Source organism: Nothoprocta perdicaria, unplaced genomic scaffold (genome assembly GCF_003342845.1).
Source record: "Nothoprocta perdicaria isolate Ctin4 unplaced genomic scaffold, notPer1 scaffold_286, whole genome shotgun sequence".
Classification (NCBI taxonomy): domain Eukaryota; kingdom Metazoa; phylum Chordata; class Aves; order Tinamiformes; family Tinamidae; genus Nothoprocta; species Nothoprocta perdicaria.
This window is the reverse complement of record NW_020455517.1, coordinates 692446-703707: the sequence shown is the minus strand read 5'-3', so window position 1 is coordinate 703707 and position 11262 is coordinate 692446. Positions and strand designations below refer to the sequence as shown.

Genomic DNA, 11262 nt, shown 5'->3' with positions numbered 1-11262 from the left:
CCCGAGCCCCCCCGCCCGAGAAGGGGGTCGAGCCGCTTGTCCGGGAGCGGGGGAGCCCTACCCCAGCCCCGGCCTCGGAAACCGTGAGATTCGGCTAATAGACCCTCAATAAACAGGAATAATTCCCCCCAAATAACCCCCTTCGTATCTCGCTTCTCGTGCTGCGTGTCACACACTCGTCTGCCGTTCGGAGTGACGGCTCGGGAAGCCGTTCTCCATGTCCCCGTGGGACACGTCACGTAGCTCTGCGTAGCGTCCGGCTGGCTTTCTCCGCTGGGCTCCTGTTTCACGTGGTTTTTAGATTTTTTTTTTTTTTTTTAGCCTTGATGACATAGGTGAAACTCAAAGCATCTCCGTGTGGTCGCTTATCCAAGTTAAACGTGACCCCGTGGGTGTGTTTCTGCGCGAGCCAGAGGGCTTGACGGAGGGGACCGCGCTCTGTGGGTGTCAGTCTCTTCTCCGCACCTGCCCTGGGCCCTGCTGGTGAAAACATCCAGCTTTATTTTGCCTCAGCAGCATGAATTGTGGGGAATATTTTGGTTCGTGCGCCAGTGGTGCTTTTGACTGGGAACCAGGAACCCAGCGGTTCCGCTTGCTGTGTTGTTGCGGCGCAGCTGCCGGGCGGAAGGGATTGTCGCCAGTCTGCTTAAAACGCAGGGTGGAGCGAGCAGAGCTCTTCCCGGGAAAGCTGTGCCTGCCCAATTTGTTCTTTCCAGGGTTTTGAAACACTCTAAGGCAAAAAAATGAAAGGGATTTTTCACGCTCGGGGCTCAAGTTCCTCCTGCTTGTCAAGGGGTAGTGGTAAACCGGAGATCCTGGCCAGGGATCTCAAGCTGTGTGTTTGGTTTCCTCCTCTGCAGAGCACCTTGAGTGATGCCCAAGAAGTTCCAAGGTGAAAATACCAAGTCGGCTGCTGCCCGCGCAAGGAAAGCTGAGGCAAAGGCAGCAGCCGATGCCAAGCGCCAGCAGGAGCTGGAAGATGCCTACTGGAAGGATGAAGACAAACACGTGATGAGGAAGGAGCAAAGGAAGGTGAATTGCTAGACAGGTAGAAGGGGAACTTTCTAGATGATCTTATGCTAAGCCCTGGAAATTCAAGTCTACTTAGAATCACAGAATCCTTGAGGTTGGAAGGGACCTCTAGAGATCATCTAGTCCAACGCCCTGCACACGCAGGGTCACCCAGAGCACGGGGCACAGGCTGCGTCCAAGTGGGTTGGGAAGATCTCCAGAGAAGGAGACTTCACAACCTCTCTTGGCAGCCTGTGCCAGGGCTCGGGCACCCTCACTGGCAAGAAATTTTCCCTTGAGTTCCTGGGGAAATTTTGGTGCTTCAGTTTGTGGCCGTTTCCTCTGGTTCTGTCCGTGGCCACCACTGAAAAGAGGCCGCCCCATCCTCCTCAGTGCCTCCCTTGAGGTGTCTACAGACACTGCTCAGGTCCCCCCTCAGCCTCCTCTTCTCCAGGCTGAACAGGCCCAGCTCCCTCAGCCTTTGCTCCTAGGGCAGATGTTCCAGGCCCCTGATCATCCTCGTAGCCCTGCGCTGGACTCTCTCCAGCAGCTCCACATCCCTCTTGTGCTGGGGAGCCCACAACTGGACACAGCACTCCGGGTTCTTAGGGTATTGCTTCTATTCCCCTGTCCCAAAGCTACAACTGTAACTCTGATCTTTGTCCTGCAGTTAGTTTTCCAGCCAAAAAAGCTGGAATTGGTGTCGTCTTTGGGAGCTAAAAGAAGCAGACAGTGGGAGTAAGTGTAAGCTTTGATGCATAATTCAAAGATCCTGTAGATCGTAGAGCTGTGTTCCCAAGGGAGACAGAAAAAGCCTTAGTGTTGGAATCACTTAAAATTGAATTAAGTGATCAGAAACCACACCTTATAGGGCTTGATTTTTTTGCCTTGGCAGGTCTTCTTTTCTTTTTTTTTTTTTTTCCTTTCCCCTCCTTTCCTTTCTTTTTCCAAGTTTATCCATGCCATAAATGGTATTTATGGGGTTACTGGTTTTCGCTGCTCGCTGCATGTATAAGCTCCTTGGTGCTTAGCGAACTTTGTTGCTCCTTGAGCTCAGCAACCGAGCAGCGGGCAGGGAGCCAGCGTGTCCCTGTGACCTTGACAGTTTTGTGCTCTGTGTTTGTTCGAATTCACCCCCCTAATATGCGTCTTGACACTGGGAATTTGGAGCCCAGTGTGCTGTTCCCGAATGCAGTCTCGTAATGCTGCCTAATTACTTCCTGGAACAAGGTCTTATTGCTGTTCCACTTAGGACCTTGCCAACACTGGCCTAGTTTAATGGGCTCCCCAAACAGCTTCTTGGGGGTGAGGGGCTTGGGAGGAGCAGTGTCTCGTGAGCTGCAAACCTGGCGGAGCCTCGGGCTGCCTTGGGAAAGGCTTTCGCTGGGCACCGGCTCCTCTCGCTGCTCCGTGCTTCGCTGGGCGTCCCGCAGGATTCCTGGCTCTTCGGAAAAGCAAGCGGAGCGCGGGAAGGACGTGAAGGAACAGCCGCTGCCAGCCAGGCGCACACCGTGCTCGGCCCCACGGCGCTGCCTTCCTCCCCTCGCGACTCTCGCAGCGCCTCGCTGCTCCCCGAGTGACTTCTCCCCTCTCTGCTCGCCCTGTCCCTGCGTCACCTGCGTGCGTGGGGCTCCTCTTGAGACCTGGAGCGTCTCCTTGGGGAGCGGGAGCTGCCCCTGCACCGCTATCCCAGCGGGAAAGGGAGGTGGGCGTCTTGCCGTGCTCATTGCACGGAAGCCAAAGCATTGAGTGGATTCAGACTTGTCGGGATAAGTGTGCTGGTGGTGCTGGAATGGGGATAGCCCTGCTGGCCGCAGCCGTGTGCTGCGGGAGGGACGAGGATTTTACAGCATGAGGAGGAGAGTGTTCCCGCGTCGGGGCTGGAGCGGCTCTTCCCCGGCTCCCCAGGCGATGGCAGTAACACATTAACTGCTCTGTGAAACACCTCCCAATTCCTGGCGAGGAGGAGGCAGCAGCGAGCGCTTTGGGCGCTTTATCCATCGGGACACAACGTGCTGGTCCCTTTTAATCCCCTTGTCCCGAGCAGGTGAGCGGCAGCTCCTCAGGGAAAGCGATGGGGATGGAGCCCGCGGTTTCCGCCAAGCTGCTGCCGCGCGGCACCGCTCCGGGTCTGGTGGCTCTGAGCGTGGCCTCGCCTGAGGGCTAGTGACACACGTCGTGTGGTGCAACGGTCATGCCTGGGCGTGGGGAAGCCCAAAATGCCATCTTGCTGACGGGATGTTCCTTGTCACCGGATGACTGTCCTGTTCCTTTAGCTGTGTTTCCCATTTTTGGGTGTTAGTGTCTTTTAACGTCCCCCTCGCAGGGGCTGAGGTGGGTTTGGGGGCTGCTCTCCGCTGCCAGCGCTGACACTTAGTGGCTCTGTGGTGCGTAAAGGAGCCGCTGAGCTAACGTCACCAGCCTGCACTACGTGCATCCCTTCTCCGGCACACGGCAGCTTGTTACCTTCCCTGGAGAGCTCTGGCTGGCAAGCACAACATGTGCTTTGTTTTTGTCGAAAGACTCGGGGTTTTACCCAGATAATGGTTTTCTCTTAACACCCGGGGATCTCCAGCCACCCTTCCTTCCCCTCCGCTCCTCGTGCGCGAGGTTGGGAGGGTGATGCTCCTAATGGGATGGCTCCCGGTGATGGCTCCCTGTGTTTCTTCTCTCTGTGCAGCCAGCTGAAGCGGCTCTGGTGCTGGAATGGCCACATTGTGGAGGAGGCTGCAGGCCGGCGTGCAAGGGTGATGGCCCATTAAATGGGCTGGGACGCTGCGGGAGCACCCGAGGAGTCCCCGCCGTGCGGGTCCCCGGAGGTCCCCAGCAGCACCCAGGCCCTGCCCTGGGCCCCCGGGGTAGCTCCGCGCCCCTGGTTATGCACGAAAACCTCTCGCAGCAGGTGAAACATCCGTTGGAAGGACACGGGTTCGGCGTCTCCTCCCAGCAGCCGGGGAAGTCTGGGCTAAGGGCGGGCCAGCCCTTTCACCCATTCCTGCTGCGGCTTCGCCGGGCTCCGTGCCGAGCATCCCGGCCTTGGAGGCTCCAGGGAAAGAGCTTCTTGCTGCTACTCAGCCGCTGCGCAAAGCCCCTTCCCACCTTTGCCGCGGGCTGCGGGGTTGGCTGTGCTGCGCTGCTGCCTGGCTCCGGAGGGCTCTGCTCCGTGGGAATGGCGGGGAGGCGTATGGAGCGTGTGGGAGCAAGGAGGCTTTCCATGCTCGTGTAGGAAAGGTCTGGGGAGAGATTCACGTTGAGTGCAAGGTGAGAGCTGTGCTGGAAGGACTCGGCCCCCAGCAGAGCAGTGCTCTGTTTCGTGTCTCGTTCTGTGGAGCTGTTTTGGGGCATGGGGGCAGGCTCTGGGCGCTGATGGGACCCATCCGCAGTGGTGTCACAGGCCAGCAAAGGGTGATTTTTTTTTTTTTTTCCCTCTCCCCTTCTCCTCTGATTCAGTTCAGAATTACTCAGCTGTGAGCACCAGCTCTTACTCAGATGAAATGTTAAGCAGATCAAATGACTCTCCTCTCCTCTTTAGAGGACATCTCTGTAGTACGGGCTTCCCAGCACTGAAATCCAGTGGCTTGGAGGAGAAACGCCAGGGACAGAGTGATGCAGCACCGAATAGCGCCAGGCTGGGGCTCAAGGCCCACCACAGACCTCCCCGGCACCGCGGTCATTGCCTGCATTTCCCGCGGTGCGCCTCGCGAGCCCCGCGGGCGCTCGCACAGGCCCCGGGTCCCTCTGCGCTCCTCCCTTGCCTGCTTGCTCTCAAGCCATGCGCCTGGTCTCCTGCCATCCAGCAGGTAGGAGGCTGTTTGGAAAGCTAGGGAATTGTTCCTTGCTCAGACAGTTCTCCGCAAGCTGGAAACGAGCGTGTTAAAATACTCCTTGTGACCAGGAATGTCCAGCTAAAGGAATGTCCCCCCTGCATCTCCCAGTGTCCTGCTGAGTGCAGCGATGTTGAGCGACAAAATCCCTCATTTCCCTTCCAGCTTTCATGCTTTTCATGCTTTTTTTTATGCTTTTTTTTTTTTTTCAATGCTTTTCATAAGCGTTCAGCTTAGCTACATGTTTCATGCGGAGAAACCCAGGCCTCCCTTTCCATCAGGACACTTAAACGGATTCATTGCACTGACACAAGGGGCGAGTTTGGTTTGCCCCGACCTGAGAGAAGTTTTCCAAAATGACTGTTTAAGAGTCGGAGAGAGGAATTGCGCGCACGACGCGAGGCAAGTCCGCGTGGAGCTGAGACATCGTGGCAAGGGTGCGCGCGGAGGCGCCTCGCATCTGCAGCCTCGGCTCCGACGGGGCCACAGAGGCTTCCGTGAAGGATGCAACTCGACCTCCGCGTTACAGCAGCCTTGGAAAAGGCCCTTGGAAAAGGAGCAGCTCCGGGGCGCCGACGGCGTCAGGGTTTTGTGCTCAGCGCCTGCCCCTGGTTGTGCTTTGGAGCACGAGGGCCGGCGCAGAGCGGGCTTCAAAGTGAGGGGCTGCAGGCAGAGCCGAGCGTGCACATCTTGCGGGCCTTGTGCCTAATTAGCACTGCTGCAGGCTTAGTTATTTTCCACAAATAGAAACTCAATGATAGATGCCAGGGAGAGGCGTAGTCCAGTGGCTGGAGAAGGGAGCTGGAGGAGAGGAGTAACCAGAGGTGCTCTGCAGCATCGGGGGCAGGAAGGCAGCTCTGCACCCTGCTCACATCTCCGTTTCCTCTCCGCTAAGTGGATATATCCTATCTGGAGATTTTTAGTGGAAAAGAGCTAAAAGCAGAGCCAGTACCCTTGAATTTCTGCACCGTCAGATCATCATCCCAGATGGGGCTTTGTGGAGTGAAACAGACTGCTGAGCTGGCTGCCGTGTAGGACAGTCCTCCTGTAATAAGCAGGGGTAAAAGATAAGCTCCTCTAACTATAAATAACATTTCTGTGCTGGAGTGTGCTGCTCTCCTCCCGTAGGTCATTAGTGCGTGTGTTTCCAGCCTTTATCGGTCTCGGAATTAACGCAAACCGGAGCGCGGCGCTCCCTGCGCCCGCCGTTTCCTCGCGGTCCCTTCTCAGCCCCAGCTGAGCCTGGGGCGGGCAGAGCAGCAAGGGGACGGTTTCTCCTAGCAGTAATCCATGTTTTGGGCACGAGAGCAGCACCCTGTGTGCTTCGTGCCCCGTCAGGCGCCGTGCCCTGCTCACCAGGGCTTTATCGCAGGGGCTCTCGCGTCGTGCTCGGACAAACGATGGGCGTTTGGGCTTGCACAGAGCTGCAGTCCCCACGGCAGGTGCCAGTGTGGAGGGAAACGCTCGTGGCACCTTCCTGCCTCCCCTGCCCTCCTGAAGCTGCCGGTGCTGGGCAGGCTCCGGGGCGTTGGAGCCCTCCTGCTCCTGCCCTTAGTGCAGCCCGGCGCTGTCTTGGCCCCTCTGCCTTATGTATAAAGGGGGCAGTGGCTGAATCCCTGCTAATCCCGGTTCGTTTGTTTACTCTTTACTAGAAGAGGGAGAGGCCCAACAGGAAAGCAGTGGGCAGGGAAAGGCCGGGCTTAAGTGAATGAGTTGGCTCTTTGAGGTGATTCACACTCCAGTTTCCCTGGCCTCGCATCTCAAGGCAGAGCACTAAGCACTTAATGACCACGAATTTGGAGCCTGCCAGTGGTATTAATAAGAACTTCCTCCCTGTAATGGCTTTTTTTTTCCCCCCATCCTTGATGGCAGCCGCTTGGAAGCGGAGGCGGGAGAATCTTCCCCTTCCCAGCCTGGCCCTTCCTCTGGACGGGAGCCACAGCCCTAGGGCATGTTCAGTTCCATGGTGGTGAGCTCGGATACTCTCTTTTGATGAGTTTTCATTTGAATTCCTGAGCGCTGGAGTGACTTGCATTTTCTAATTAGTCCCAAGCCCAGCCTTATTGAGCGTCTCTGCAGCCGGCCCTGCCCTGGCACCCTGGGGTGCTGATGACCTCGGCCTGCGTCGCTGCCGCCCTTGTTTTGCCGCACGGCTGCTCTCGGGCTGACCCCGTCCTGTTCGGGCTCCCTGAGGTGGTTATGCCGACCCTGTGAATAATAGATGAGACCCATAATTAATGTGTCCATGTAACTAACCTAAATACGAGGCGCTCTGTGGCTTGTGACACTGACCTAGACAAAAAGATGCTTATCTGTTGTTTCCTTTTTTTTTTTTTTCTTCTTCTTTTTCTAGAGCTTAGGAGCTACAGGAAAGGAGGAAAAAAAATATTGAAGCCGAAGTGCTGAGAGCCCCTACGAGCCTGTTGCCTGGTGGCTTCTGGCCGAGCTGAAGGGGACAAAGTGGCTCTTAAACCCCCGTGTTCACAAGTGCTCCAGGAGAGCGGTGCCGCTCAGGGAGTTTAGACCCGAGAAACAGGCTCAGCTCCTAGACTGGTTTGTCTCGAACAACTGCTGAACTTTTAACCTGCAGCCACTTATTAGAATGAAAGTGGAAAGCTCAGCCCGGTTGTCAGCAGCCCTGGCTGCCGCTCGCGCTCCGCGCGCAGCGGGTTGTGTTTCACGGCGCTGACATCGCGGGCGCGGATGCGGATGGGACAGGGACTGAGGAATTATTATTCTGAGGAGCCAGGCCAACTTAGCGTTGCTTTGGTGAACATCTAGGGAGGAACTGGCCAGTTTGTATTTCCTATAAGGCGAGGTCCGTGGTCCATTAGCTATGGAAAGGAGGCCCTTGTTTCTCTTCAAGTGTCTCTTTCCTGCTCCTGTGAGGGATGGTTTGATCCCTGTGCTGCACGGGATGGAGGTGACTTGGCTCTTCCCCCTTCTAGGAGGAAAGGGAGAAGCGGCGGCTGGAGCAGCTGGAGCGCAAGAAGGAACTGCAGCGTCTGCTGGAGGAGGAGGACTCGAAGCTGAAGGGGAAGTCGCCCAAGCAGGTCACTCCGGGCAAGGTCACCAGGGCCCAGATTGAGGAGACGATCAGGAAAGACCAGCAGCAGAAGGAGAACGCAGACACAGGTTTGGAGCAGCCCTTCCTTGGTGCTGGGGCAAGGCGGGGGGACGGTTCCTTTGTGATGCACAGTCGCTGCAGGCCATGTGCTTTGCTGTGTCTATGTCTAACCCCACGCGTGGGAACGAGGAAAAAGAAACCTGCCGCCTTTGGGGGTGATGCCGAGGGCTGCAAAGGAGGCGCTTTGGTTTCCAGGACTGTAGCTTAAGCAGGGCTCTAGGTTTGAGTCTTGCCAGCGCTTTCTCCAAAGTGCTTGCGAGCCAGAGGTTTGGCAGAGGCTGCCTTGTCTGAGGGCTTTTCCTTTCTGTGCAGTGGAGAAGGAGAAGACCCACTTGGAGGTTCCTTTGGAGGAGAACATCAACAGAAGGGTTTTGGAGGAAGGATCAGTAGAGGCCAGGACAATTGAAGATGCCATTGCTGTCCTCAGGTACTTGGCTCCGTCACATCGGTGCTCCCCTTTGACGGGGTTGTTGTCCTTTTGGGAAGTTCTGCAGCTGTTCCCCCAAACGGGAATCCTTTCCCAGCTGCCTGAGCTTTTTTGCCCTTTGCCTGCAAATTTCCATCTCGGCAGCAGCGACAAGACGTTTCTGCCACGTTCTGCCCCTTCAAATAAGCTCTGATCTTCTGTAGCGGCTATTGGAAGTGGGTCGGGAAAGTTTTGTGGGGCTTTCTTCTCACCAGCGAGTTGTTCTGCATCCAGTGCTGCGCTGGGAGGGGATCAGAGCCGGGCGAGGGGCTGGTGCCTGCGGGGAGGGCTCTGACACGTGCCTCTTTTCCGACAGCGTTGCCAATGACCTGGACCGGCACCCGGAGCGCCGCATGAAAGCTGCCTTCACCGCGTTTGAAGAGGTCAACCTGCCCCGCCTGAAGCAGGAGAACCCGAACATGCGCCTGTCCCAGCTCAAGCAGCTCCTCAAGAAGGAGTGGATGAAGTCTCCAGAAAACCCCATGAACCAGAGGCACAAGGCTTACAACAGCCACAAGTAGAACTAGAGCCCATCGCCCCGCCGCAGACAGTGGGCCGGAGCCGCAGGGCTTTGCTCCCATGAAACGGGAGGCCCCCGGAGCCTCCTGTCCTTCGTTTCCCTTCCCTGCCCTCCCTTTTCTGTCTTTCCCTCTTCTCGGATTTAGGCGCCAGGCTGCCGCTCACGCTGGGGCCCTGCGGCCTCCTGCTGCCCTCCCTGCCCTCCCGGCCCCTCCGCGGGCGGCTGGCGCAGAGGGACCTGGATGGACTAACGCTACCTTTGGGCTTTTGAATGCGGTTGTTGCGTTAGGGAAAAGCTGCTGACTTGCGTGCGGATCTGCAGCATGGGCCGTGCCCCCACAGGGCCCGTTTGCGCTGCTGCCTGCTGAGGTAGAGAGCCCCCTCGCTGCCTGGCACCCCACATTTAACCCCCTCTCCCAGCCCGTGCGTTCCCCCCGTCGCTACCGTGGCTGCACCGCACCCTCATCTGCAGGAGTCACCTACCAGCACGAGGCAGGCACCTGCTTTCTGCTGCTTGTGTCACGTTTGGCACCAGGATGTTCCTGAGGAGATTCCAGGCTCGGATTGGTGCCGACCCCGTGTCCTGGCAGCCTCTTGGTTGAGTTTTGCCTGGCAGAGTGCAGACGGGGAGGAGGAGCCGCCGCGGGAGCAGCAGCGCCCAGCGCAGTGTTGCGTGGAAGAGCCATCTCCTGCAGCCCCTGCGAGACAGGGGGGCTGCCACAGCTCCCCAGCCCGTCCCCTGCAGAGCCAGACTTCTGTGTCCCGTCCCCGGTGGCCTCGCAGCACGCGTGGCGAGTCCCGGGCTGCCTGTGTCACTCGTGGGACCGGCGGGTCCCTCGTGGAGCTGCGACCAGCAGCGTGCAAGACCCGTGCAGGAAAGGGAGCTGCTGCTTCTCCCACCACATCTGCCGCCTGCTCGGGTGAGGAGGGGGAGCAGGACTGGAGCCCCCCGAGGTGCCCTGTGTCCCCTGGCCTGTCCCCGCGCGGGGCTGAGCAGCGGGGCCCGCCCGGGCGCAGCGACAGCGACGGCCGCTCGGCTGCGCCGCCCTTCGGGGCTCGCGCGGGGCTGGAACCAGGGCTGCCAGGCCAAGCCCCGTGCCGGGGGGCACAAACCCATCGTGGCGGCGACACCCTGCAGTGACACCCGGGCTGGCCGCCCAGCCCGCCGCTCCTTCCAGTGGCACTAAACGGGGGTTACTGGGAGACCCGCGCGCAGCCGGGAGGGCGGCAGGAGCATCTCCAAAGGCCGCGGAGACGTTTGCGCTTTGGCAGGAATGGACATCGCAAAAACTCCCACTGAGACCGAGCTCCTCCTGCTGCTCCCGGCTCCCGCTCCCGGTTTTCCTGGCTCTCCCAAGCCCTCTTTGTACTCTGCTCACGTCTGTGGCTGCAGCAGAGGGGAAAAAGCCGGGCCTGCCCCTGCGAGGGTCGTCCCCAGCCCGGCTCAAGCAAGTGCAGCTGGTAAAGGGGGAGGAATGCACACGGGGTCCCCCTTCTTGTGACGAGGTTGTTGTGTTTGAATTCCTTTAAAAATGGAGGGAAAAAAGGAAAAAAAAAAAAAAAAAGGTTGTTGAAGGAATGAATAAAATGTTGGAAAAACAGTGGCATAGAGTCTCTTTCCCTTTCCTTGGACATGTCTTTGCTGGAGCAGGGGCTGCTCCCGGATGCTCGCAGGGGCTGAATGTGGGAGCCTTTCCCGAGCTGCTTCCTGCCGGGAATGGGCGCTGGCTGCGGCCCTACCAGTGCAGCGGAACCAGAGCGGATCCTGCCAGTGCAGCGGAACCGGAGCGGATCCACCATGGCCCTGCAGGTGCAATGGAACTGGAGCGGATCCGCCACGGCCCTGCCGGTGCAATAGAACCGGAGCGGATCCGCCACGGCCCTGCCGGTGCAATGGAACCGGAGCGGATCCTGCCAGTGCAGCGGAAGCGGAGCGGATCTGCCACAGCCCTGCCGGTGCAATGGAACCGGAGCGGATCCACCACGACCCTGCAGGCGCAGCGGAACCGGAGCGGATCCGCCACGGCCCTGCCGGTGCAATGGAACCGGAGCGGATCCGCCACGGCCCTGCCGGTGCAATGGAACCGGAGCGGATCCGTGCTGCTCCAGGCAGGGGGACATGAGCTGAGGGCTGGAGCATCCTGGTGGGATTCCCCAATTGCAGGAAGGGGTTAATGGGGATGGGTGCCCCCCCCACCCCAGGCACCCATGGGGGCCCCCAGTACCAGACTGGGATTTGGGGGCAGCTGCGGGGGTGGGGGGCACCACCCAGTGCAGGAGGGGACGGAGGGAGGGGGGGGCTGAGCAGGGAGGGC

The 11262-nt window shown here is 58.7% G+C and overlaps 2 protein-coding genes across 2 annotated transcripts in view; both read left to right on the top strand.

Annotated features, from left to right (window-relative positions):
* SLC5A5 (solute carrier family 5 member 5) overlaps positions 1 to 650 on the top strand; it is a 7430-nt gene extending 6780 nt beyond the window's left edge. The window contains exon 15 of the mRNA XM_026041475.1: positions 520 to 650. Coding sequence (XP_025897260.1) covers positions 520 to 650 — 131 coding nt within the window. The remainder of the gene's footprint in view (positions 1 to 519) is intronic.
* A 210-nt stretch (positions 651 to 860) lies between these two features.
* CCDC124 (coiled-coil domain containing 124) lies at positions 861 to 9851 on the top strand. Its single transcript, XM_026041456.1, has 4 exons — positions 861 to 1032; positions 7784 to 7970; positions 8275 to 8389; positions 8745 to 9851. The coding sequence occupies exons 1-4, from the start codon at positions 874 to 876 to the stop codon at positions 8947 to 8949; spliced, it is 666 nt and encodes a 221-aa protein (XP_025897241.1). The 5' UTR covers positions 861 to 873; the 3' UTR covers positions 8950 to 9851.
* The last annotated feature ends 1411 nt before the right edge of the window (positions 9852 to 11262 follow it).

Excerpts from the sequence above, each read along its gene's own strand:
- CCDC124 (XM_026041456.1), top strand. The coding sequence starts at position 874 with ATGCCCAAGAAGTTCCAAGGTGAAAATACCAAGTCGGCTGCTGCCCGC. Across the intron at positions 7,971-8,274 it reads GAAGGAGAACGCAGACACAG|TGGAGAAGGAGAAGACCCAC; the intron begins GTTTGGAGCAGC and ends CTTTCTGTGCAG. Across the intron at positions 8,390-8,744 it reads GATGCCATTGCTGTCCTCAG|CGTTGCCAATGACCTGGACC; the intron begins GTACTTGGCTCC and ends CTTTTCCGACAG.